Source organism: Telmatherina bonti (assembly GCF_933228915.1).
Source record: "Telmatherina bonti genome assembly, chromosome: 4".
Lineage (NCBI taxonomy): Eukaryota > Metazoa > Chordata > Actinopteri > Atheriniformes > Telmatherinidae > Telmatherina > Telmatherina bonti.
The window spans coordinates 22,583,344-22,610,930 of NC_136622.1; the positions used below are offsets into that span (position 1 = coordinate 22,583,344).

The 27,587-nt window shown below is 39.5% G+C and overlaps 2 protein-coding genes across 6 annotated transcripts in view; one reads left to right on the top strand and one right to left on the bottom strand.

The window, feature by feature from the left end:
* Positions 1-16,779, bottom strand: part of arhgef25a (Rho guanine nucleotide exchange factor (GEF) 25a) — a 46,601-nt gene extending 29,822 nt beyond the window's left edge. For 3 of the 4 annotated variants that reach the window (XM_079239061.1, XM_079239060.1, XM_079239059.1), the window contains exons 1-2: positions 16,249-16,779; positions 14,995-15,133 (exon numbers count right to left, since the gene is read on the bottom strand). In XM_079239061.1, the coding sequence (XP_079095187.1) occupies positions 14,995-15,133; positions 16,249-16,344 (235 nt within the window). In that variant the 5' untranslated portion in view covers positions 16,345-16,779. Of the gene's footprint in view, positions 1-3,516; positions 3,961-14,994; positions 15,134-16,248 lie in introns of those variants that run through there. The other variant, XM_079239062.1, reaches the window with a different exon arrangement.
* Positions 16,780-16,969: 190 nt separating this feature from the next.
* ankrd33aa (ankyrin repeat domain 33Aa) lies at positions 16,970-26,802 on the top strand. 2 transcript variants are annotated; one of them, XM_079239685.1, is made up of 8 exons: positions 16,970-17,139; positions 18,014-18,121; positions 18,306-21,268; positions 21,378-21,511; positions 22,785-23,102; positions 23,195-23,324; positions 23,412-23,552; positions 24,304-26,802. In XM_079239685.1, the coding sequence occupies exons 5-8, from the start codon at positions 22,845-22,847 to the stop codon at positions 25,125-25,127; spliced, it is 1,353 nt and encodes a 450-aa protein (XP_079095811.1). In that variant the 5' UTR covers positions 16,970-17,139; positions 18,014-18,121; positions 18,306-21,268; positions 21,378-21,511; positions 22,785-22,844; the 3' UTR covers positions 25,128-26,802. The 2 variants fall into 2 exon arrangements, with proteins under 2 accessions (XP_079095811.1, XP_079095812.1); XM_079239686.1 differs by lacking the exons at positions 18,306-21,268; positions 21,378-21,511.
* The last annotated feature ends 785 nt before the right edge of the window (positions 26,803-27,587 follow it).

A 27,587-nucleotide genomic window follows, 5' to 3' on the forward strand; every position in this document is an offset into this window, starting at 1 on the left:
ATATGGTGTGACATAATGGTGTAGTGTGTGTAATTATCCTGCACACAAGCTGACAGCTGTGATGCCTAAGTGGAGAATGAATCATGCAGCTCTTGATAATGTCCTTTTCAGTTGATTGAGTGGCTTTTTTAGAATGAATGATATAAATGCATCATGGACAGTTTAGTGCAGTGGATAAAAGAAAGATTTATGACAGAAACAAATACCAAAGAGAACATTCATTGCTTGCTATTTGCTGACACAGTCCCATCAGAAAGTTTCCAGCTGACACAAAGCTACTATCCCTTTTTAAATCCTGATTTTCTCAACTAAGGAATCCAAGTAATGAGATGATCGCTGAGGAAAATGGCATTATATGGTGCAATGAAATGCTTCATCTAAAAACGCAGCAGGAAGTGCTGAAGAGCTCGAAGCAGCGCCAATATTGTTTGGCATTTCTCCTAAACTCTACAATAAAAAGTAAAAGAAACGAGAAGGTCTCTCATAAGTCCATCTGCAAGGCCACAACCCTGTTTTGTTTTGTTTTTTAAATAAAGTCACACAACATCTGCACCAAAATTCATTAGATTTTTTTTAAAAAGCTATGCTTCACGTCTACATTAAGTTTTGTGAAATTCATCTTGGCACTTTTTATGTAACCTTGCTGACAATAAGCAGACAAATGAATACACAGCGATCACTCTGCCAAATAAACAGCTCTGACTGAAATTCTACAACCATTGGACACGCTCCCACAGCAGAGATACACAGTAAACAAATTTATCATTTAAATGTATTAGATAATATGATAGTAAAGTGGCAGAGCAGCAAAAACTTCAAAGAAAAAAGAGAAAGTGTAAGAAAAAAGGAAAATAGTTTGTAAAAGTCAACCAAAGCTGATCCCTTCCCTACTGGCATTGTTTTAATTATAGAAATTGCTCTACACCAGAGTCTGGTCTCACATTGTACTAGTGTGACTCAAACAGTGGTAACAACAGTGAAATGTACTTTGAGGTTTTACGGTGCACAGAGATTCACATAAATTATTAAGTTACACTAGAACCCTTTTCACAGAGCACATTGAAGGTGGGACTGATGCACCTTTGTTGTGCATTGCAGGTTTGTAAGGCACAGAAGAGGGATCTTAAAGCTGATGTGAGGGAACTTGGCAGGGAGCCCTGCATTGTCACAGATTCTTGACAGCGGTTCATAAAAAAAGAGTCCAGAGAGATAAATAAAGTTGCCTAGTTGGCTGGATATTCAGTGATATTTTTTAGCCTGTCTGACAGGAGTTAAAGATCATTGTTGTGCAGACTGGCTGAAGCGGCACCGCTGCCACAGGACAAACAGGTTTGAAACAGAACTTTTCAATCAATAAACCATGTTTTTTGATGAATCAAGTCATAGACTAAGAATTGGATGTCAACGGCAGAATACCTATTTGAAACCCCAAGTTATAGCAGCAGTTTTTTTTGAGTCACCAGTGACCATGTTTGGATAGAAGGATCCGACCGAGGCTGCTAATTCTGAAAGATTAAAAATACTTTGATGCCTCCCAATATTTTCAGAGCTCTCTGGTACAGATATTAGAAAGCCATCAGAATCACTGGTGAAAACAAATAGACCATTGAGAGCAGTGCCTTTCTTTTTAATTAGAGTTTGAAAAGGTGAAAAGTTTGGGAGCAAACCCCTAACAATGACGTGTTGTCTCATTTTAAGGCATTTCCATAGTGTCATCACATTTGAAATCTGGCACTTGTGTCCATCTGTTGCATAAGTAATAATCACTCTAACATGCTAATGTTTGTCAAATGAAAGTTTACAGCAATTTGAATTTGATAAAAGCTTCTTTTTTAAAATGTTGGCAGGTTGTAGTTTCTTTCTTCTCCATAACACACATTGGTGATGAGTGATATTAAGACCATCAAATCAAATCCATATCTGACAGCCAATTAAATTCCTCTTTGGAAAATTTGAAATATCAAGTCGCAAAGCACAAACAATTTGGTCAGAGGGACTAGTAAGGCTTAAACATAACTTCAGAATGAACTATTGGGGCAGTATGTTGCTTAACTGGTTGAGCAGCCACCCCATACACACAGCCAGCCTAGGTTTGAGTCCTGGACTGTGACCCTTTGCTGCTATCATTCCCCAATCTCTCTGTTGAATATAAGCCACAAGAACACAACCCCTTTATTTTTCAAAAAAAAAAAAAAAAGTGGAGTACTGGCTTTGACAGAGATTCTAGTGTTCTTCTCATCTCTTTCTCCCTTTTTTTCTTTTGCAAAGGCAAATATGTATTATAATCTAAGTGTGTGCAGATTTGCTATGATAACCTGGAGAAGGTGCAGTGGGGAGCTGCAGACGATGGAAATGGAGAATATCCATTACATAAGAGATTAAACTGAAGGAATGTGAGGTATGCATTCAACAACGCCGGCCAATAATATGAAAGTCAATTTCATGAGGTCCCCTAAGTACAGAGCCTCAATGGGTAGCTCCACTGTACATGCCTTTGATGTAGCCTTGTAAAAAGGGAACAAACACACAGCGTGGCACCACAGAATAAACTCATATAGAGCTATTAGACACCATTGTTGTTTTAACTTTGCCTCTGCACTACAGAGACAGAGGTCATGTGTGTGTACAAGACAGCAACAGGACAGAGACTGAGAAACAGATGGGAGAGACTATAACATAAAGCTTTTCGCTCTCTGCTGAGTGTAACAGTGAGTCCTGAGTTTTGTATAAACTCTAAACAAACTTTGTGTGCCTGCCAGCTCAGTTGTAACTACACGCATGCCACTCGCTTGTTTTACTCAACCACACTGTTGTAATGAAGCACTGCTATTTATGCTTCATTACAATACACAGCAGAGTTCAGGGGAAAACAGTGTGGGTGAGGTAGTGTAGGCGTATGTGTGTCTGTGTTCGTTGGGGGGGGGGGGGGGGGGGGGGGGGTCTACTGCTGTTATGTTCATTTCCCACTGTTTGGGGTAGAGGAATGTTTCAGGGCTGCTCAGTCCCTCTGTACGTCTCATCCAGCCACGTGCTACACATAACCTAATGACATGCACTTACTGAGATGAAGGGGGTCACTTTCCATATCCCAAAGGCACACACACACACACACACACACACACACACACACACACACACACACACACATGTGCTTTCCCTCTCTATCTATAAGGGAGGAATGTGTGATGCACGTCCTCTTTCCTGTTCCTCACTGTGTACTCATCTGTAGGAAGGACATGGTTTGCCTGCTATAATGTGTGTGTCACACACATTTAGAGGTGCAGGCTGAGCTCTACATTTTTATTAATAAGTATATATTTTCAGAAAAAGAAAGAAAATGGAGGCATGGATAGCTAGCTAATGAAATTTAGGAAAGTCAGAGAAGAGGACTTTTTTGAGTTACTTGTTCAGACAAACAAAAGTAACAAAATCATAAAAGGTGAGCGAGAGATTTAGACTGACTACTCAATGAAACTTCTTCTTTTTAGCCAGTGTTTGTGTGTGTGTAACACTAACCTCTGACTCTGGCATAGCAGCAACCACACTTGACCAGGACTTTTCGGAACAAGTGTTGGCAGCCACAGCCTCGATGGTGGCGATGGTGATGGTGGCCCCCTTTCATGCTGCTGAACCATGAGCAGAGGTGGGCATGGCCCGGCACTTTCTCTCTCTGCCCCCCACCTCTCTTCTTAAGATCTACTCTTCAAAGTGTAAATCGCCAAAAAGGTGTCAGCTGATCTTCCTCTTTAAGTTGACTGCAAACAGTCCTAAAGCTCACATCCAAGAGACTGAGAGTCCACAAAAGCTGCAGCCAAGAAGAAATCCACACCAACAGGGTATTTCAACAGCAAAAGAAATATTCCAGATAGCTTATTGTTGGACTGAATGTACTCCCTTTGCTCTGTCCTTCCTTTTGCCTTTGCTTTCTTTTTTTGCTGCTGAGCTCTTGCCTCTATGAACTGCCTGGTCAAATGACAGACTGGGAGACTGCTTCAGAGCGAGAGAGAGAGATAGCGAGGGAGAGATAGAAAGAGAGAGTAAGGGGAGGGGTGAGAAGGGTGGAGTCTGCAGCTCTAGTTGCTGGCTATTCCAGGATAAGGTTCCCACTCCCTTAGTTTTTTCCCTTCCTGTCCTGTGTTTCTCTCGTCCCTCCTCTCAGCTGTTTTCTTCTCAGCCCCCCCATTTCCTCTTCAGTCAGCTGCCCCCCATTGAGTCAGTTATCCTCTTTTCTACATGGTTGAGTCTCAGTTGTGGCAAAGGTAATGCTTACCTTAGACATCCAACTCTTGGAACCAAATGAAATGGCATACCATGCTCTCTTGTGTCAAGTTGGTGCTGACCTTGGAAATACTCTGTATCAATGCATAGTGCTATTTACAGATTATAGGCAATGCTAGCCTGGTAGTCACTTAGTAAGTGTGTTATGTGTTAAGATTTTGGAGGAAGGAACCTGATGGACTCATGGATCATATGATGGACTTTCCAGCATTGACTGCTGTGTACGTATATTATCAGTGACTCATCAAAGCTTTGTTTTGGGCCTTTTCTTTCCTTCCTTGTGTTTCCATTGAGTGTACAATGTTGATGCTCCTACTAGGCCATGGATGTGTGTGCATAACATTAACCTTCCAGCTACAGTAAATAGGTCCCTAAATCTCTTTGTGTTAAACAGAAACTTTGCCATCTGAGAAAATCTTATGAATCATTTAATACACTTCATGGTTTTCCAAGTCAAGTCAAGACTGTGGTCGCACACAGAGTTCACTCTGGATCTGTGCAGGGGTGGGTCTAGAAAACTTTTGATCACAGGGCGTTACAAACCCCCAGTTCGCCAGTGAAAAGCGGGAGAAGTTTGTAAACATTAAACCCACAAATATTACTTAGTTGTTAAAAGTGTTCATTTTGAAGGTGATATTCCCATTACAAACAGGCAGGAGTGGAGGTCCAGAACATTGTAACAGGCTTCACCTGCTACAAGTCACAACTACTATATCACCCAGAACAACAAAAGAGTAACAAACTATTCAAAGCAAAACCACAGCTAACTAAGACAGGTCACAAGACACACCTACTGGGCTCACAACACAAAGACTCAAAGCACAAATCTGTACTATACCACAAAACCACATTCCAGGCTGGCAACCAGGGCAAAGTGAGGCAAACTGAGCTATCAACACTCAGCTGCCCTGATTGTCTGCCAGCCTGCTCCTTAAATAGGGCTGACAAGCTGGGCCCAGCTGAAGAAGATGAAAAGTCAGCCAATCCTGGACAGGGGATGGTACAGTCAGCCAACCACAGAAACGGAGCGGTGCAGCCAGTCGCGGGAAGGAGTTAAAGCAGCCAGTCAATGGTCTAGATGGGATCACACAATCAAATTTGCATGATGTAATTGAGGGATGTAACACGGGCCAGGCATTGGCACAGACTGGGAAAAATTGAAAAGTGGGATTTAAAGTGTAAGGAAACAATAAACTGTCATGTTAGCCTTTTTTTTTTTTTTTCTTTTTTTTTTAACAATTATTCATTAAGGATGATCCGGCATTGTGTGCTTTTGATCACTGCTGCATCAACACAACTCATTAATGAGAAAAACATGTTTCATCAGCATGTTTTTCTACATCACTGGCCTTTTAAGTTTAACCAGTCATCACATCTGGTTGTTCTATGACTTTCAGATCCTCTTCATAAAAGATTAACAGTTTGGACAGGCAAATTGATGGACGGATGGATGGATCGATGAATGGATGGATGGATGGATGGATGGATGGGTGGGTGGATGGGTGGATGGATGGATGGGTGGATGGATGGATGGATGGATGGGTGGATGGGAATGAAAGCTAGACTTTTAACCAAGAGAGCTTGTTTAATTTATCAGTGAAGTTGCTCCATCTATTCTTTTTTCCAAACCAAATTATTCTGATGCGGGGTCATGGGGGTGGACCCTATCCCAGCATCTACCAGGTCAAAGGTAATTTACATCCAAAGCAGGTCACAGTGCATTGCAGGGCCTAATGACTCTATTGACAACTTATTTTCTTTCTAGTGTATTGTTGTGTTTGCAAAATGTCTAGGAGTACAATCAGTGACTGGTCAAAAGTCATGACCAAAAAAAAAAAGAAAAAGGAAACCTTTGCTGTGAATATGAAAACAAAAAATCTTATACAGCCTGATGTGACATGGAAAACCATATCAAACACACACTGTTTTTCTTGTCTGGCTGAATGGATGTCTGACCTTTTCACTGAAGCAGTGGCCTCATCACCACTGCCTGCAGCAGGACTTGCTACCTTAGTAACCAAGCAGACTGGTTTGACAAAATGATGTGAAAGAAAATGAGCTCTTGAATAGCTTGCAATCAGAAAGAGAAACACTTGTCCCTTACTATGATACGAGCATGTCATGTCCACACTGCTTTGATGACAGTTCCATAATTCATGGATTTCTGAGAGTCCTGCATGCTGTAATAGCTGTACTCTTATGCTGGCATCAGTATCATAATCCAGGCACCAAACATTCAGGCTACAAATATGAGGTCAAAACTGAAACCAGCAACAAAATCATCAATAAAAGTTTGGAGTTTGGTTGTTGAATATATTGGAAAAGGTATTCCACTATTTGACACAATCCAGTACTTAACCCTGAATTTAAGTTACATTTAAGATACCATTAGGCTCTAAAAACAACCTGGCAGTGAAACTACTTTGTTTGGGTAAGGAACGTTTCTGTTTTCACTTAGACAGCTTTCCACAACCAGGTTTATTTGGTTAAGAAGCATTTTGTTCTGGCCAGCCCATTTGACAGTGAATAAGTGTATGGATTAACTGATACTCTTGTCACACAGCCTCTTATCAAACAGCCTCATAGATCTGGGGTTGCAGCTTGTCAATTACTCTTAAGCTTTGTTTTCCTGGCTCCTGCTCAGCTGGCATGCTTGCAGGGAATGTAGCCTATGCAGACACAAATTTTAAGATTCAAGTGGACATATGCAAGGGGAATCTGCACAGAGAAATTGCTTTAATCAGAGTACTTGGTTAGAGCCTGAATAGGAATGTTTGATTAAACTCTGCATCTGCCAATTTTTTTAATGAAGTCTGGTAAAAACTGCACATTAGCATAAAAATGGCAGGTGCATGGAGATGTATATACAAAATCTGCATTTTTGTTTATCAGCATCTTAACCATTGACTGTAAATAAAAAGATGGATGGAGCCTCCATGACGTCACCCATAGGTTTCTGAAGAGCTAAATTGAAGCTCGGTGGGCGGTTCCTACCATCACCATCTTGGCAGAGGCATGCACGTCATTTCACCCGGAAAATACAAATATGGGCAAAGAGGTGGAGCTGAGAGGGGGACTGTGAGCATCATGGTGGATGATTGACATCTAGCGAACTCCAAGCTTTCTGTAGCTAAGAGCTGACAGAGCTATCCCGGAGAGAACAGGAGCTAACCAGCTAACGGAGGTAAGCAGGCTAAAGCTAAGTCACATTGTTAACCAGCTAAAAACTGCGGTTGTTCTACATTCTTCTTACTTAAAGCGGGAAATCGGGTATCTGTCAATCAAAAGGACACGCCCCTAAATATGCCGAACTTCGAGATTAAATGACTTCACTCCCCACACAGTTGTCATAAAGGTAAACCTGACCTTCTAAACCGAAAATGGATTTTTTAGCCAGGCTGTAAACATGTTTATTTCTGCCATGAAGTTGGGAGTCTGTGGGGATTTGCTCTGTTTTGCAGCCAGCCCCTAGCAGATGAGGGGGAACTGCAGTTACGCACTTCCGCATAGGCTTCACTTTTTACCGCCGAAGGCTCCGTCCATCTTTCTTATGTGGTCTATGATCTTAACCAGATGTTTGCAACAGATAATTCTGTTTTTTACTTTGTAGAATTTGTAGTATTATGTAGAAAATCACTTTTGTGTGAGATATAACACAAGCCTTTATGTGTTTTTGTAGACATAACAGCACAGTGGAGCTTTTTGTCTGGTACTAGATATTCATGTGCACATCATATGGATGAGTTGATCTGGAAATCCTACAAGGGTGGCTTGATTGCCAACATCATGGAACACAGTAAGCAAGCCAACTTTGGCAACTTTGGATTGGACCATTTTCCAAAGAATATCAAAAGCAATTAACATTTTAACTTTTCAGCCTTTCTTACAGATGAAACCAATGTCTACTGAAGTGTCAGAAAGTAAAACAAGCCCATTTAAATAAACAAATTGAGATCAATTCCACACCAGCAGGAATTAAAAAGGGTTTTATGAAATGCTTTGCTCTCCAGCCAATAAAATTCTGTTTTGAATACAGTGCTGAGTTTATGACTCAGTGTGTGAGCTCATCTCAGTTTTGTAGCATGAATCAAGCCATGCTCCTCACAACACTACAGTCGGGCTGTGTGTGCACCACTACCTGATTACCGCAACAAAGACAAACACATTACTGCACTCTCTCAGGTTCCTCTTGGGGGCATGAATGGAGACAAGAGCTAGCTGAGAATTGGCAGTGCACACACACGTGCACTGTTAAGAGTTTCAGTTGTTGGCAGGGCTGTCTCTGCAGCATGCGTCTCTCCACAGTGACATGGTGGTGGCAGCCTGCTGTCAGGATGTCTCTGTCATCTACAGGGGACAGTGCAAACATAGAGACCTGGATGCCATAAAACAGTGTCTGTGCTTTTTCTTCTCTCACAAACACAGAGAGGAACTTGTGGCAGATATAAAGTACACAAGAACTGACAGATATCTCATCAGTTCTCATTTCGCTAGCTTGCCATTGTCACTATTTTGCCTCTGTACAAATACAGATAGATAACAGCTCTCCTCCTTTGTACTCTCTTCATCCCTGCCTCTTTGTTTTTACTTATAATGGATGCTCTAAGAGGCTGTGATTGAAGGGGCAGGAATATTGAACAGCACTGCTGAATGTCTCCATTTGTCTGATGTTGATGCCGCTGCCAAGTGCTGTCTAAGCACAGAAGCAAAATGCAAAGATGGTTAAGTCACAATGGATGTGGTCCACAGCATTAAGCTTTAAGACAAAACAAAAACAAGACAAAAAAAATCTGAGCTAAAAGCCTTGAAAATATTGCAAATGCTACCTTCAGTTGCAACTCACTGCCAACAAATGTAAACCATACACTCTGGAGATTAATTCAAAATTCATGGAGTGAACGTGATGCATCTTTTCACAGGTTTCTCAAGTCGGAAGTAATACTAGTAGGTTTTGTAACACCTTTATAATACATGCTGACTTGGATTCTTGGTACTTTATTACTTAAAGTGCTTTGTTGTTTTCAACGTCTTTGTTTCAGATGTGACTCCAACCACACACTGATGAAAATGTGTGCTCGGGATTGCATGATATAAAGCTAACAGCAATATTTGTACTATTTCATTTAAAAAAGAATTAGTGACAAAATGAAAAGTTAAGGCAAATTTCTGCTTCAGAACTTTAATTTGCTTCTTTCCTCTCCCATTCATCATCCTGTGACTGCTCACACACATCTGGTGTTTGTATAAATAAACCTATAAAGTATCTTAAAGCAGCTCCATCTCCAGAAACAACATGCTCCTCCTCCTCAACATGCTTTAGAATGATCAATCTACTGCTGTCATGTATGTCAGTCAGGGGAACTAAATACTGTTGCCCTGGGGGGCAAAACACAACAACAAAATCAAAAGCCTAATTTCATTTCAGAAAGAGTAAAAATTCAAGAAAATAAAAGGACAAAGCACTTTGGAAAACATCTTTGGTTTCATTGTTTTCTGTTTCATTGCTTTACTTTTGCCTCAATGCCTGATTTGAAGAAGGATTTCTGTTACAAGAAATGCAATTCGTCGTTTGAATAAACTGTCAAACCTGACACATAGTCCTCATATAGAAGGACAGATTTTTTCTCACTGACTGAGATTCCTGTTTCTGTGCATCAACCATGTTATTCAACACCTATTTTTTCTCAGTTTGTAATGACGCCTTTCAATAATGGAACACCAATATTAGCCCTGCAGACATGTGCAAAGCTGTGAATGTTAAGAGAAATATGGAAAAAATGTTCCTCCTCTGGCTTGCAGAGAGAAGTGGGGGATGTGAGGTAAGGATTGCATTAACACACATTCATCTCTCTTCTTTTATCTCTCTTCTTTGCTCCCCCGCTCCTTCCCTCTCTCTGCATCTCCCACACAGACAAACGCACACACACACACGCACGCACACTAAAGATGATTAATCTGCACACGTAGGCTTTTATACATGTGGAGGGCGGAAGAGAATCTATGCATGTACATTTCCAAGACTTGACTTAAAGTCCTATCCGTAGGCAAGCACTCTGGTAAATAGAGGGGTGTGATTATTTTAATTTTAGCCAAGCATCTGAACAGAAGCGTGTGTGTTCACAGTGAATCTCAAGAGTGATTAATGTTCATAAATGATCCGGTGCAAATAAAATTTGCTTATCTTTTCTAGCAAAATCTGTTAATTGCGGGATAAACTTATTTTCTATACACATTTAAGCTATAGCACGAGCTTACATACTAAAATAGGTACAGTAAGTCTCAGTTCAGCAGAAATGCCATTGCTTATTCACAGTGTGTTCCCCAACCCCCTATTGACATTAGCCTCTCCTCACCCCATCAGTCAGCTGAAATCCTGCCAAAATATGCTCACTTCCATTCCACTTTCCTACCTCCTTCTCTTTTGCTTTTCCATTCTTACTTGCTTTCCCATTCTGTTTTTTCTCCACCCTTTATTTCTAGGCTGAGCGCCAATTAAGGAAAACTGGCATTCTAGACAAGTGATGGTGAGGGGGGGGGGGGGTTGCTTTTTTGTGTTTGTTTTTGTTTGTTTGTTTGTTTGTTTGTTTGTGTTATTTTTACTTGTGTTTTTGTTGCGTTGCTTTTTGTTTGTTTGTTTTGACTAAGTTGTCATGACGAAGAAGAAATAAAGGTGTAACCATGTGATCCTTCCTGCTCTGTTCTGCAGGGGGGCTGCTGTTTTTGGCTGGTTATCCTGCTAGCATATACACACAGGTGTGTCACCATGTGTGTATCCCATCCCTTACCGCACCATCCCTTAACAAGATGTGCTTCTTAGGCAGCACAAACTCTGCACTTCACTGAGGGGAGATACTTGGTTCTCATCACATTCATAATACTCACACACGACCCACAAATACAAGCATACAGATCTGAAGTCATACAATCACATACTTCTTCCCTAATCCAAGCTTGAAATAAAGCTCATAAGAATTTCCTTCCTCTACCTGATCTCCCACCCAAACACACACACACATATACACACATCTCTTTGTCTCCCTGGAGGCAGATTGTGAACCTTGCCCTGAAAGCAGTATGAAGCTGCTGCTGCTGCTCACAGTGTTCAGGGCTTTAGTCAGCCCCCCAAAAAGAACAAAATGTTAATTAAACAAATGCTAACTCAGGTTCTACCTATGAGATTGCCTCCTGGGAAAATTATTTGGGTATTCTGTTTCTGTAACAGTAGAATATGACTCAAGGCTGATTGGTAGGAATACTCATACAGAAACTAATAAGGCTATAAATGTGAGCTCTGATTCTAGCTGTCAGTGTGCATGCCATGTAAGGAACTATATACATTAATGTGTGTGTGACTACAGTGTATGTGTGCGTCTTAAGTTGCATTTACTGTATGTTTTCATCATATACCTTTTCTAATCTTCTTTTCGGTCACTTATAAATCAGCCCAGTGACCTGCACCTTTCATCAACTGGAGTCTGAACAACTGTTGAACACAAGATGAACTTTACAAAAATGTGCATCATGAATCATGATTGAACGCAGAATTTCTGGAAGACGGCAACAATCACTGGATTTTTATGGGACCTACAGATAGTAGTCTGTCATCACATGCTCATCCTATACCAGGAAATACCACATAAGCATGTTCCTCTGAAAGACTTATTATACCCCAGTCGCATAAAGCAGCTATGCTATATATCTTTGTTACAGAAAGAGTATCAAATAAAGAGAAAGACATTGCTTTAGTTAGGGACCTGCTCTGCAGAGAGTTATCAGCTGAATCTGCAGTTCCCATGAAAATTTACAGAGCTGTATATCAAATTTTAACTGATTGCTATATGCCTTCACTGTACTGGTTCACCCTCACTCCACACATTACATAATTTTTTGCTACACCAGGCAGCTACTTTCCCTGGAAAAAAAAGAAAACTCACAATCCTCCACTGTGCAGTCTCTTCTTATTATGTTTGGGGTCTCACAAGGAACAAATGATTACATTTTGGTGGAGATCTGGAAGAGATCCTCGATTCTGGATCACTTTGAGGTTATGCTGGGTGTTAATCACAATATGCTTGGCGAAGGTCTGCGATCTCTGAGAGCTTTTCTAGTTATTATTATCATTACTATTATTAGTAGTAATAGCAGTAGTAGTAGTGATATAGGTAGTAGTAGTGGCAGTAGTAGCAGTGTTTATTACAAAAAAGAACTTTGAATATCAGGCGTTCTGGATAACATATTAGAATAAATACTGTATTTTTCACTGAAGATCTCAAGTTACACTCTAATTGCATTTTCAGAGCAACCAAGCATGAGTTGAAATTACAAAGTAGTGAGGATATTTCATGCATTGTAAATTGATGACTGGAAATCAATGGAACAGAAAATCATATGTAAAAAAGTTAAATTTGAGAAAGATATAATCAGAAGCTCAGCATACATACAGGCACTGAAAACTCTGCCTTAAATCCAAATGAAGAGACGTACTGTACATATAGAGAGAGAAGAAATAGGAGGATGCAAGAAGAGGGAAGTAAGTAATATTCCCTGATAAGTAAGCAGGAAGATGAGCAACATAAGCTCAGCTTGAAAACCTGGGAGCTAAAAAAAAAAAAAAACGGATCTAAATCATGGAGGCTGCACTGTCCTGTGCTTTCTGGGAAGCCACTGACAGACATCTTGTGTTTAACTCACAACAGATGGCCCTACAAACCATGCCTTTAAAGAAAGCAGGTCCCATCCCCATGTCTCCTGTTGCACATGTTTGAAGGTATACTTAAAATTTCCCCTTTAGTTTATGACCACAAAAACTTCCTGGGTGGCATCTGTTGACTGTAGTGCAACAACACTTCCTCAAAAGTGGACAAGGAGTCTCACCCCGATGCAAAAGCTCAAAAACATTTCATTAAACACACAGCAGCCCACAGCATTGATCTCTAGTCTCCAAACAACTTAATCCTAATACATACAGTAACCATGATTGCAATCCAAAGAACCAAAATGTTTTATGGCCAAAACTCAGAGACCTACGCACTATCAAAGCAGTAATTTTAATTATATAACTGGTAGTCAGTACTAGGACGAAGCATGTTGTTGTGGTTCAGATGTTTTTCTACAATGATTTGCTGATTTTCCATCCAATTTCCCGTCCAGAGGAAATTGGACTATGGAAAAACAGTGAAGCAGAGAAGCTTTTCTGGGCTGAAATAAGTAATCTCATTTTGGTTTTCGTCTTTCTACACAGCTCCAAATAATGCCTTTCTGTCTATGTTTTATTTTGCTTTTCTAGACTTAAGCAGTGACTAAAAATAATATTTGGCTACATTAACTTCCATAGCGTACACAATTTGAGTAAGTCCATTACAGATAAGTATCGCTGACAGCTTCCTCTGCCCTCACTTACACCCTTTCTGTACAGTATACTGCCCTGCGTAGAAATTAGTGAGTCAGCCAAATGGAGCACACCATGAAACCTTCCAAATACATACATATATATATATATATATATATATATATATATATATATATATATATATATATATATATATATATGTGTGTATGTATTTGGAATATATACATATATATATATATATATATATATATATATGTGTGTATGTATTTGGAATATATACATATATATATATATATATATATATATATATATATATATATATATATATATATATACACCAAGAAAACCTTCATGAAACCTTCCAAATACATACATATATATATATATATATATATATATATATATATATATATATATATATATATATATATATATATATATATATATATATATATATATATATATATATATATATATATATATATATATATATATATGTATGTATTTGGAAGGTTTCATGGTGTGCTCCAATTGGCTGACCCACTAATTTCTACGCAGGGCAGTAGAAATTATATATATATATATATATATATATATATATATATATATATATATACATATATATATATACATATATATATATACACTCCTAACCCAAAACCAGATCCAGCTACAAAGCTCCTTTTGTTCCATTCCACTCAAGGAAAATGGCAACACATGCAAGCCTTCCACAGCAAAATGAGAATAAGTTCAACCAACAGTGATGGGGCAGCTGAGCATGTTTTCTTACCCCATCTGGAAAGTATTCCTTGTGTGTGTGTGAGTTTGTGTAGGTGTGTGTTTGTGTATAAGTGTGTGTGTGTGTGTGGGGGTGTGTGTGCATAGAAGAACTCGTCTCTTTCTCACATATTTATGGTTGGTGAATTATAGCAAAGCAATTTACTGTCATCAGTGCTAATAGAGGATGCAAAGGGTGGAGTTTAATAAGGGTAAACTACTAACGCCCAGGTGCCTCCAATCTGATAAACTCCCTGACGTTATAACTGCCTAATGACCACAATCAGATATGGTAGATGGGCCTGTTTTAAATCGCATATGGCCAACATGCAAACACAAGCTGAACTTAAAGCAAAGTCTGGCAAGGAGCTCCTTTTGCACAGAGACACATCAAAAGGTTTGATTGTTAAAATCACGATGGCTATTTGTTACTACACAGAAATCTGAGACATTTTAAACAAAAACTGCCAACTAAATCTTGAAGATTTTCATACCTCTGACTTGGTTTGTTGGGGGCTAATATTTGGCTAGCTTTGTACGTCTGGGGTCACAAGCAGGGTCACCATCAGTCCAGCTCTTTCAGGTCTTACCTGTTCTGTCACTTTGCTCTGGGTTTTCTGTAGCTGTTGCCCGTTGCTCCCACTCTAGTCCTTCTTGCTCCCACTGGCCCTCTACAGGCCCCTTTTCTTCTTCGCTTGATGGGAGGTCCACCTCACCCCCTTCTGAGAGCTACACACAGAGATGCCTTTGTCAGCAGTGGAGCCCTGAATCTCAAGGAGGAAGTGATTGTAAGATTGTGCAGAGCACTTATGGTCACATAACCACAAAACATTATACCAGTGGCTGATTTTTTTCCCATATTCTCTGCATCTTTTTCATCTTTTTCTCCATTACACATGAAACAAGAATGCAATGGAAATGAGGCCCTTCTTTTGCCACAGAATGTGGATAAGAACAGCCTCTCAGAAAGCAATTCCAGTCTGTATTTAAAGCCCAGCAACACCAAAGTATAGGTTAATAGAGGCAAGTAGACTTGTTTTCCCTCTGGAGAATAGAGATAGAGTATATTTCACATTTTTCTGTCAGGGTTTAAGGGGTGGAATACTTGAGGAAAAACATTTTTCAAAGAGAGCTTCAAAGAGAGCTGTCATGTACTGTGTGGTATATTTTGACCTCTACACATTTGACTTCTGTTGCTAGATGTGTCAAAATTTATGTGGTGTGTTCAACTCAAATGAATTAAAGTAATATGTATATAAGTTTACAATAGACACTGCAGCAGAGAGAATTTTGAAGTGGATTAGTAACAGGTTGGTGAGTAGCTTGAACCAATGTGGCTACACATTCTAGGAAAAATAAAAACAAACAACTAGACGATCAGATATTTTCTTTTTGTTTAAACTGAGGAAAAGACTGAGCAAACTGGCGAACAGAAAGAAAATGAAAGGTAAAGAGAGGAGACTGGATTTGCAGTGTTCGTGTGAGGGATTTGAGCACCACGACTTTGTTTATGGTCAGATGTTTTAATCACCACCACTCTGCTTCCTGTTCCACAGAAACATCCAAAATTCCTCACAAGCACTGAACAGAGACTAGAACCTCTTCCATCGCACTCTCTGCCTTTCTGCCATGACCATTTTAGGTGTAAGGCCAAATTACACCAATAAAAGAAATAAAGAGTGGTATAAAATGATGTGGGGCAGAGATAAACTAAATGTCCTCTCTACAAGACTGAAAAATAGATTCACATGAGTTACATCCTTTTTTTTTAACTTATGGCACGATGCTGTCATTTAAACAAACATTGAACACACAAACTGATTTACTTTTAAGTTACAACTCACCCACTGTTGATTGGGCATGGCCACAGAAGTAAGTACATCAGCCATGGCTCCCAACATCTGGTCAGTGCGTCCTTGATTCTTCTGCAGAGATTTCATCTCTCGACCACCAAACAAATACTCCCAACTGCGACTACGGTCTTTGATCTTTATCTGTCCAGTACAACACACTGAGCCACAGTCTGGCTCTGAACCCACCACGTCCTACACCAACACACAGCAAACTTCATGCATAAGAATAATTGATCCAGGAGGAGGATGGCTTTTGTCTGGCTGGACCTGAAAGTGTGTACTTGGACAGGAGCCTAAGAGCTTGCCTCTCTCCCAGTGAAGACAGGTGAGCGTCCTTCTGGCTGAGTCCAGTGAATGTTCACTTTGTGCTGTCAACAGCAGCTTCTCCTGAAAACACAGATAGATTTTCTTAGGCCCCCTTTTAAAGTCATGACAGAGTCAACTCTTTGTTTTGGGGTTTTTTTTGTCATTCATCTAAATAAGAAAACTTGTCAGTGAGGGAGTATTTTTCTGGAATGCCGGTCTTCTTCTGTCTTCTCTGAATGCTAAAAGGGGAAGCAGTAAGTAACTGAGCACCTCACCCTCCCAGAAATCCTCCTCTCTTGTTCTTCATTGGCTATAGAGTATCACCACCCCCTCCCCAAAACCTCACCTCCTTCCATCACTCTCTTTCTCTCTCTCTCTCTCTCTTCATACTTTTCTTCACCTTTTCCTTCACTACCTGATTTCAGACTTACTCAGTACTTTATTTATCTTACTTCTCTAGCCTTTCTTTGAACAGTATCATGGCACCCTGCTCACTCTCTTCATCTTTGCCCAAGTCTCAGGCAGTGACACATGGAGTGTTTGGACTCTTGAGCAGTAAGGGAAGCCCCAAATAAGGTATGAACACACAGCCCATGAAGCTCAACTATTTAAAAGAAAGTCACCAACTGAACACACATCATGAAAAAAAGCATTTTTACAGCTCATATTCTCAGTAATCAAATCTGCAATCTGTTGTTTTGTGGACACTCAAAAGAATTATTGCCATTACGGTAAGAATGACTGTTGCTTTATTTATTAAGAGTTTGACACAGAAGAGAGGGCATGTGAACAAGACATTATGCCTTTATGTTATATATTTTCATTTAAGCATATTTACACATTTTGGCAAAAATTGGGTCCCATATTTATGTAATCCTTCATTTAGTCACTGAAGCCTGGAAGAGGTGTTTTCTGAGAAAAGCACATAAATTGTACTTTGGGCACTGCAAGCTGTGTTGATTTTTAAAACTTGGCCTGCATTATTTCAACAAAGAATACCGAACCGAGTGTGCATATGTCAGTATAACATAAGCTCTGGCGAGAACATTACTTATTTTGACTTTATAGATGTGTCTTACACATCTCGGCAATTTACAAAACATAAAGCATAACCTGGTGTTTTTGCAGTGTTGTCTATAATATTCTTCTTTTACATACACCAAACATTTTTACATTGTAAAGTAAATTGAAGTGTCTTGCGTTAACACTTCATATTATGGGTATATGGTTATTGAATGATAATTCATTAGATTGTTTTCAATTTTGCAATAAACATGGTTTTTTTTTTCCAAGACTGGCATGTTTGAAATCATTTTTTCTGCCATTGCTTGTCTTTTCATCACTAGTTCTTCGGATCCATGCTTCTCTTTACTTGTTTGATTCAGTACATTTCTGTACGAGTGTATAAAGTTGAAGATGAAAACTATTTGTGATTGCTTACTTATTTCAGGCATTTTCTGGACAACATGACTTCAAGTTTTTAACCACCACTGAGCCAAAGCGCAGGCTGAGATCCTCACTCTGCCCTGTTTTGGTCATATCAGAGTCTAGGCCAAAGGTAATCAACCATCCTCCACGACAATGACAAACTTTGTGTTCTTTAAACTTGTCCTGATTAAGGGATGTTATGTTTATGCATTCACTGGATTATGTTTTTATATATTTTTTTGATTAACGAACCATGTGTTCTGAGTTTAGACTTACCAAAATATTGATCAAATATTAATGTTTTTGGATTGTAGGAGATGGAAACATATCTGGACATAGCCCACGTTTGCAGAAAGAGGAGTATGCAAACTCCACATGGCAGAACTTTGAACCAGGAACCCGTCAATCACAACACCACTGTGTGTGTGTATATATATATATATATATATACATATATATATATATATATATACACACATACTTTTTGGGTTTTAACTTTGTTTGCTTCACTTTACCTAATGTCATCCTTATCCAAAACATCGTAGGTTTCATTCTTTAGGTTAATTTCTGTTCTGGACAAATAATCTACTCCATGATTAGGCAACTTTTCTTCACATTGCTCATCCACCCTGGACAATGAAAAACTTTACAAACTTCCACTTGCCACTAAAATGTCCTTCCAATGCCAAACCAGTTCCACCTTCATGTACAAGTAAAGTACTGTTTACCTCCTGCTTCCTTCCATTCACCTGATGTTTTGAGGCATTAGATGCTTTTAGACACATAGCATAAGGGGATCCACATTCAAGCACGTAGATGGAAAATGATATAGCTCACAAAGTCTGAGTAATGTGCTGCAGAGACTGCCAACAGTCTAATATTAGCAGAGCACATGTCTGTCTTTACAATCAGTCACTAAGCTGGCTAAACTTAGTTCACTGCGTCCCAAGCCTCTCTCCAGGTTCTTTTGCTCTGCATCTGACTTGTGCTGGGTACTGGGGTATCTGGGGAGAAGTTGGGCAGGGTTTTACAATGATGAGTGAATGTCTCTGTGAGGAATTTTCAAAGAAATACCTCAAAAGACCCTAAAAGGAAAGTGGTGTACTATCATTAGGTGGGAAAAGAACAAAATGTCCTTAAAGTCAGAGACATGAATTATCTGTTAAAATATGCTGAAATTTCCTGAAGAAAGGAGAGTGAACACAGTACAGTGAACACATAAACACAGTATTTGCAGTATGTGCTTTGCTGCCCTCATCTGGTTAAGCATTTTGACCATTCCAGCATATGTAAAAGGACCGAGAAAAAAAAAATCTAAAATACACACTTAATCTGTACACCACCCTGCTGTGGCAAACAGACTTCCTTTTCCTCTGTATTATTTCCTGGAGTTTTTGTTTCTGTTTTGGTCTCACAGGTCACATTCTACTCCCCATGCATTGCTTTCTTTCACTCTTCTTTTGTTTTATATCATCAAAGACTCAAAACACAGCTCAGACTTGTCTGGGAGTCAGGCTTATGTGGTGTCATAGGTCATATCTGATGGTTCTCAGCATAAAAAGGTTCTTTTGATAAGGAATTGCCTGTGGCATTTAATGGGATTTAGTGGGATTTAGACGTTGGAGGTGTGTCTGCTTTAGATGGCTGCTACTAACAACATGTCTATTTGTTGACTTCTCAAGTCAGAAAAGCAGCTATATCTCTCAAGATCAAAATAAAACAGTACAAAGTTGAACATTTGGTTCTGAAATTATATTTGCACACTTTTTTTTTAATATATATATATTTGCACATTAACTGCGCAAAAGCAGATTACATGATAATAAATTGATCAAATCTAATGTACACATCTAAAGCAGCTAAGTGCTTTGTGGCAAGTTTTTCAATATATTTGGAAGCAATATGAATGTCTGCAGCCTACAATGGGAGATGTCAGAGTATTTTTTTTTTTCATTGACAGCATAAACTCGCTTCATTTTCAATTGTAGCATTTCACAGTTTGATCAGAAGAGGGCAGCACGCATCACTTTAACAGAGACTAAAAGTTACATAACACTAACAATTAAATGCACAAGCAGCCTCAGCTTGGGCCTATCTCAATTCAAAATGAGAGTTAATCTTTTTATGTGACCTTTGTTACTAAGAGAGTGAGTCACTTTGTCTATGAATAAACCAGTTAACACAATATTCCAGTCTACATGCAAGATTCAGCCCCCATAACAGCAAGTCTATGGTTGTAGTTCAAACGGGTACTCAAACCAGCTGTGCATGTTCACCAGCTTTTGTATTATTATTATTGCACCATGAGGCTGCCTGAGAATATCTTTTAGATTTGTTACCTGAAAGCTAAACTCTGACGATAAATGTGCTGAAACACAAAACATTACACTTCCCTTTAAACTCTCCATTTGCACATTTAGCTACAAGTACAATATAAAGGAGTAGGAAAATTAAAAATCAGCTTTGCTGCCCTATAATGTAAGAATTCAGACGCTGCAAATCAGCTGTTCTTTTGCAGTAGTTCTGTCTGTGCTCTATGACTCTGTATTTGTATGTGCACATTGACTTCATCACTTTCCAAGCAGAGCTGTGTGTCATCCCTGCTATGGGAGCAATTACCACCACGGCCCTCTGGCTAAAAGTAACAGAAGGGTTAGTTTGTTGTCCCAGCACATGGATTTCCATGGAAAAACAGGCTCGAGACTCTGTCTCCCATCACAAAGGCGTACTGGAATTATTCAGGCAGGGGGTCCTCACCAGCATAGCAGATTTGGGAGGCATAGCCTCAATGATTCAGTCACAACACTTTTGGACAGCTTGAGGTTTTCTCTCACACAACAGACGGGCAGTGCAGAGCTGCGGACGGGCAGATCCTGAGAGAGCTGAGGAGACAAGTGAGAGAGCAGAGTCAGAGAGCGCAGAATAACTCAACAGACCAAAAGCAGGGGAGCAAGGTTGCTGCTGCCTGTTTCTTTCTCTTAATCCGTAAATCTTCTGTAATCAGGATGACAGGGAGAGAGCACGTTGCCTGACTTAGGACTGCAGAGTCTATGTTGGGACCTGGCTGATGAAGCAACCTAAGTGGCCAGCAAGAGAAATGGAGGGAGGGGTAAGGCTGAAGGTGGAATCAGTTTGGGGAACTTAACCCGAACCAGGTTTGACCAAATGCAAAGAAGAAGAGTGGAGTCCAGCATAACAAGATGGTTTAACTACCAAGCGCAAAATTTCAAATCAGAGCAAAACAGAAGAGGAATAACTCATGGCTGCACTTTTTAGGGTGAGATTCTAAATATTTCTGTATTTTTAAGTCTTTTCTTTTGTATTGTTGTTGATTTCTTCTTAAAAACTTTGTCTTGGAAAACTGAACCTTTTTTAACATTTAAAAGGCCACTGAGACAGCTCATATGCAGGATTCAGCAGAGGATGTCTGGCCAGATTGCAAGGTGTTGCTCAGCAGGAAGTGTGGGCCACAGTGGCAGAGTTAAAGTACATGCCTTCTATGTCTGTACAGAGGGAGGAGGTGAGAGGAAAATTTGCATGATATTAAATCTCCCTTCTTCTGCATGGCAGAGTGCTTGAATACAAGCTTGTGACATTAAGAGCATGAAGCAGTTTTACCTGGCATCTCCCAAAAGGGTTTTACTTCACTAATTTAGTAGTGATGTTATTGTCAGCAGCTGAAAATTTGGTTCTGACCATTATTTAAGAAGTAAGTACCTTAAATGACGACAGTTTGCATTGTACGCAAAATAACCCCAGGCTGATGAGCGAAATTCGTAGTTCCTTACTTAAAAACTCTCATTGTGTTTTTCAGAGTTCATTTAAAATGGACATTTTTAATAATATTAATTAAATTTCAAGAACCAAAACTTTGTGGTGTGACATAGACCCTTAACCTTGTTTTTTCAGTTGTTTTCATGCAAGCTGTACATATGGGGGTTTAGGAAAAAACGTAACTGAATGATTTACTCATGATTGGATCCTTCAGTGTGGCAGCACTAAGATATCATGAGAGATGCTGTCACTGGACTGGCCTTTTTCAACTCAGCACATTTCTCCCACAACGCCCTCATTCACATTTCTTTCATAGACTGAGCTTACTCAGGTCCAGCATCTTTTGAATTCTGTTATGTCTTTGTAGATACAGTGAAAGCTCCCAGTGTCTTAAACATACTGGGATTATTTGCTTAATTTTATATTTAAATGACAATTTCCCTAACGGTTCTAATAAGAGCTGCAACAATAAACAACAAACAGAAAAAAGTACATCACACAGGGATGTTACACACCATGTAATTCAGACACTTGCGGATCAGCCGTTCTGACAGGAGGGCTGAAGCGATGTAAAGCTCCTCATCCTCTTTAGCCATCATGTCTTCTGGTCAAGAAACAGCTTCATCCCTGGTCCAGGTCACAACACCTATTTAACACACTAACTGGGAGTCTTACAGTGTGAGATGTCTATTTTGACCACAAGATTATAAATATTTTTACACCAAGGCATTATATATCAGGCTAAGCTTGCAGCTTTAACAGTACTTGAAATCTGTGATTTTTGTATAAAAAGCATGTGGCCATTTAGCATGGTAATATTGCGCTCCATTAAAGCTCTTCCATTATCCATATAACAGTTTTTGCTTTCAAATAATGTTAATACAATTAATTGAATCTAATCTTAGGAATAGTATGTAGCTGTGACATTGCAATGAAGAAAAAGAAATACAAAAAAAGTGTATTATGTGGCCACAAAATAAACTTCACAAGTTTCATTGTTGTTGTTTTTCTTCATCAAGATATGGGAGCCATGCAACAGTCCTGACACTCACGAGTAATCCTATACTGAAGGGGTACCGATGGCCACTGCAAACAATGACCCACACCTGGGCGCTGGCCCATCAGAGGACTCTGAGATCCTCCTGGATGATTCTGACTCTGGCAGTGTTCTCTCTGATGACTCAGTACTTCCCGAATATGAAAGATCCCCAACAGATAAAGAACCATGCAAAACCCTGTATGAAGCCTGCGCGAGGAATGAAGCTGCATCCCTGCGCAGCATCCTGGAGAGAGGAGTCACAAAAGATGAAGCTATGGAAGTGGACATTAATGGCAGGGTGAGATCCAGGAAATTTCTCTCAGTACTACACAAATGAAATGAACAATCATGTAATGTAAATAAACTTGTTTGAATCTTTCTTGTTCTTAGACTGGACTGATGGTGGCTGTGGCCAAGGGTTTTGTAGACATTGTCACTATGCTGTACAAATGTCCATTCATAGACATCAACCATCAAGACAATGATGGCAACACGGCCCTCATGATTGCTGCTCAGGCTGGTATGACTAAGACAATTCACACTGACCTGAAGACATAACGTTATGTCCTCCTGAGAATAACATAAGATGTTCTTTTTTTCAACTCAGGCTTCATCAACATCCTTAACTACATCCTTAACTACTATTCTGGTGTGGACCCAGAGGTCAGGGACCCTCGCGGCTTTACAGCTCTCATTAAGGCGGGTCTGCAGGGCCGCGAGGACTGTGTGTCGGCGCTGCTGATGCATGGTAAGTCAGGAAATTTAAACACTTGACTACATTAAGACTCTTATAATGTCCCTTGCCTGGACTTAATGTACCAACTCCAAAAACTTCAAATGGTTGGCAAGAAAACCAAAATATCTTCTCATCTTAATAGATTGGATGACAGTTACATTAAGATCAAGGATAAGGAGAGTGAAAAATGCTGTATTCATGGTGAAGTGCAGGGTAAATCAGGACATCTGTGAGCTAATCTACTCTTTTTCTGGGCTGCAGGGATTACACCAGTATAAACTGCACAGTGGCTCATTAAGGATAGTACCAAAATACATTTCTATCCACACTCTATTTAAAGTCAATTATGTTAATTATGTCAAAGACAGATTTGCAACATTAATCCGGAAACTAAATATATCTAAAGTGTGGAGCACAATCATGTGTATTGTTGACTTGGATTACATTCTTTTTGTATTTCACCAAGAGGACCTTCATCTAATAAGAGGTTAAAACGAGGACAACAAAGTAAATTTGCACAACTCTGGCAGTGCGAAAACTGCAGCTAAGATCATGCCCTGTTAGGATGTGAAATGGCCTGATTTGTTCTTAGAAAATTCATGTCAGACATCAATAATGTTGTCCAAAAGCAACAACAGGGTGGACTTGCTATTGAGAGATTATGTAGCAGTTGATGGCTTCATGTTCCATAGCAGATGGTGAAAGCTGACTTTCTTCTTGTTCCCACTGCTTTGTGCTATTTCCTATCCTTTCTGGTATGCAGGTGCAGATATGCATGCAATGGATCTAGTCCAAGGGAGAGGTCTTAAGGACTGGGTCCTTAAGACAGGAAGGTTTGAGACTCTGAACAGAATTCGTCGTCTGCAGGCTCACCCTGTTGCTGAGCAGTTCTGTGAAAGCTACAAGGCTGAGTGGCCTGAGCTAAAGCACTTGGTAGAAAAAGCCACGGCTCCAAAGTCTACCAGTCAGAAGTTGAGGCAGCGCTTAAAAGAAAGCCTTACTTTCAAATTCCCACAAGACCCCCAAGACAATGGAGTTATGGACCATATGGTGCGAATAACTACAAGTATTCACAGCCCCCTGATAGCGACTGCTTCCCGCCCATTCTGCCCCACCAGCCCCCCGGAGATTGGCAAGCGACGGTTTGCTGTACCTGAACTGCTTCAAAAGCACAGTAGTAAAGAGCTGGAGGAGAGCACAGTGTCTCACAGTAACGGGACCCTCACTTCAGCATCGCCCACAGCCTTGTCCGCCAACTCTGTGTCTCTGACCTCTTGCTGCAAAGAGCCAGAGCGCAGGGAAAGCGTGCCAGCAGGAGGCATGAGGAGCTTCATACCCCGCAGTATGGCCCACAGGAACAGCATCTTCCCATCAGGCTGCATTCCTAAGATTGAAGTTACAAAATCTGGCGAACCCACACCAAAGAAAGAGAAAAAGAAGAAAAGGCAAAAAGGCTACCTGGAGCCTCCTGTCTGGAAGTATAAGGAAGCTAAAGAGGAGAAAAAGAAAGAGAAGAAAAGACTAGAAATGGAAAAGGAGCAAGACAAAAAATCCACGGGGTCCAAAAAGTCATCAAGCAAAAGCTAAGTCAGATGTCTCTTTATCCCAGAAGATTTCACTGTGATAATGCCATGCATACTGCTGAGGCTGTAACAGCAGTGTGCATGAGGAGACATAGGAATCACAAAATACCTTTCAGAATGAGAGATAACTGGAATAACATGCATTAGTTAGTTTTGATCTCTTTTGGAAACACAGACTGGAAATGATGGTAACCGAATATTCTGTAATATCTCAAGCCTGGTGGATCAAAATGTTTTGTGGAGTTGCAGTACCAGTTGCAGATGTCTGCAATAACATTTTGTTTTTAAAGCCCTGTGTTTTTGTGAGAATGTTACCTAACTGTGTTTTGTGAACAACCTATAGTGTGCTATCATGGTATTTAACTGGAAGATGACCAAATAGCCAGGAGTCAATACTGAATATATGCTGTATTTGATCAAATGCCTTCAGAACATTCACTCACGTCAGAGTTGTTCTAAAACTACGTGGCGTTGAAAAGACGAGGCTAAACTTGTTTAACCTGCAAGCTTTTGTCTACACTCCATCTTCAAAGGGATTGTTGGTTGTTTTCTACATGGCACAGCTTTCACAAAACACTGAACAACACTCAGTGTTGTCACCATTTTAAATATTTGAATTCCTTTTTATTTCTTCCTGAATCTTGTATCCTTCTATTGCAATATGTAGCATCAACCGGATACCCCTCACATCTCTCGGCTGTGTCACACAAAAGATGAAATATTAATGCAAAATACTTAGAGAAGGAAATGAGCCATGTCTGCAAGATTCTGTCTTGTGCTGAACAAAGCTTTTCACCACACACACAAGTCCTTAAGCTACCACTGCTTTTTGTGCTTTGTTTGGGCTTTTGGCTTGTTTTTGTAAACCACAATTCTTGATTCATGTTTTTATAGAAACCAAACACGACATCACATATGCAGAGTTACTTTTAAGAGAAGCTATTTATACTTAAAGTTACTCAGGGAAATAGAATGATGGGCATTTTAGTATCAAGTTAATATTCATCTAGTACCTATCAGGAAGGAAATCTCTTGCAATCAAGCTTGCACAAGTATGTTTTTTTGGATATCTACTTAACTATGAAGACCAATAATAATACATGAATCTTACAGCAATACATGCATCAGTGATGACCAAATATATGTAATTGTGTTATCTAAAATTATTTACATGTAAATAAATGCTGTTCTCAAGAAGACATTTTTGGGGTCATTTTAAAGAGGAAGAAAAAGACTTGCAGATAATTTTAGATCCACGTCTCAGGTCATCTGCTTCAGTTTTAAGAGTGACAGAAATGAGAATAATGTTCTAGTGCACAAGCATGGAATAAATTAACTGACCTCTGCAAGAGTGAATGAGTTTGTTTTTATTCCTAAACTGAAAATATCTGCTGATATGGCACTTTGTTTATGTGTGTGCTGTGGCAAGAGTGCAAGATAATAAAAAAAAATACCCTCTTACAGTAACAACATAAACATTTTTTTTTTATTTGGTGAAAACACAGCCAAACATAACATATATGAAAAATGTACTATTTCTTTACTGGCATGCACGTGACAGATTAACAGCTTGTCTGCCATGTAACCCTCATTACTCTTTCACTATGAAGTTACTTAGAGCTTCTAAAGGCAGCTTATAACACACAGTGGCATGGAGTGGCATTTGAACCCTAGTCACCAGTAATCTTATAATCCACACCTTATACAACATTTATCTTTCATAAGTAACTGGATAAAATCAAGCTTATTCAGAGTGTTTCTAAGAACAATTTGTATGAAGTCAGTTCAGCCGATTCTGTCTCATGTTAACATTTAAACTATTTGTGGAAGTTTTAGCAGCTAAAAAACAAAAATAAAACATGTTTTAGCTCACGTGTAAAACATTGCCACACTTTGTTTTAAGAACTGTGGCTGACTTCCTCTTTACAGAAGGAAACTCTGTGACCTGGGTTCAGCCTTAAAATAAATATCTAACCAGGGTTCATTGTTAGACAAGCATCTCTCTAGAGGCTCCAGCTATTAAAAAGGATGGGGCTATATAGATTTTTATCTTCATGAATTAAGTGCAATGTGTGTAAAATATGCTTCAAGGGCTGTGTTTGTCATTCAAAATTAGAATTCTACCAAAGAAAGACCAAAAAATCTTTATCAGATTTTATGCTTTTGGAAAACTGCCTAAATCAATTTATTAAAAAAATGCTTTGACACGTTATGGAACAAATGGAGACTGTCAAGATTAAATGCATCTTCAAATCACAGAGATTAGTGGGTAAAGAAAAAATATACTGTTTAGTTTTTTTTGTTTTTTCAGAAAAAGGAACAATTTGGCCTCTTTTTTCTACATGACAGCTGATGTGAGAGTTTCCAGCTGTCTGTAGCCATAAGCCAAAGCAGAAAGTTTGCAGACCCTGAGAACAAGGAGGAGAATTTATTTTACAGGCATGAAGACATCTCTCTAAGACTT

What these genes read in the sequence shown, in the direction of transcription:
- ankrd33aa (XM_079239685.1), top strand. Translation starts at nt 22,845, where the DNA reads ATGGCCACTGCAAACAATGACCCACACCTGGGCGCTGGCCCATCAGAG. An exon ending in AAGTGGACATTAATGGCAGG is followed by an intron (nt 23,103 to 23,194) that starts GTGAGATCCAGG and finishes TCTTGTTCTTAG; the next exon opens with ACTGGACTGATGGTGGCTGT. An exon ending in GTCGGCGCTGCTGATGCATG is followed by an intron (nt 23,553 to 24,303) that starts GTAAGTCAGGAA and finishes TCTGGTATGCAG; the next exon opens with GTGCAGATATGCATGCAATG.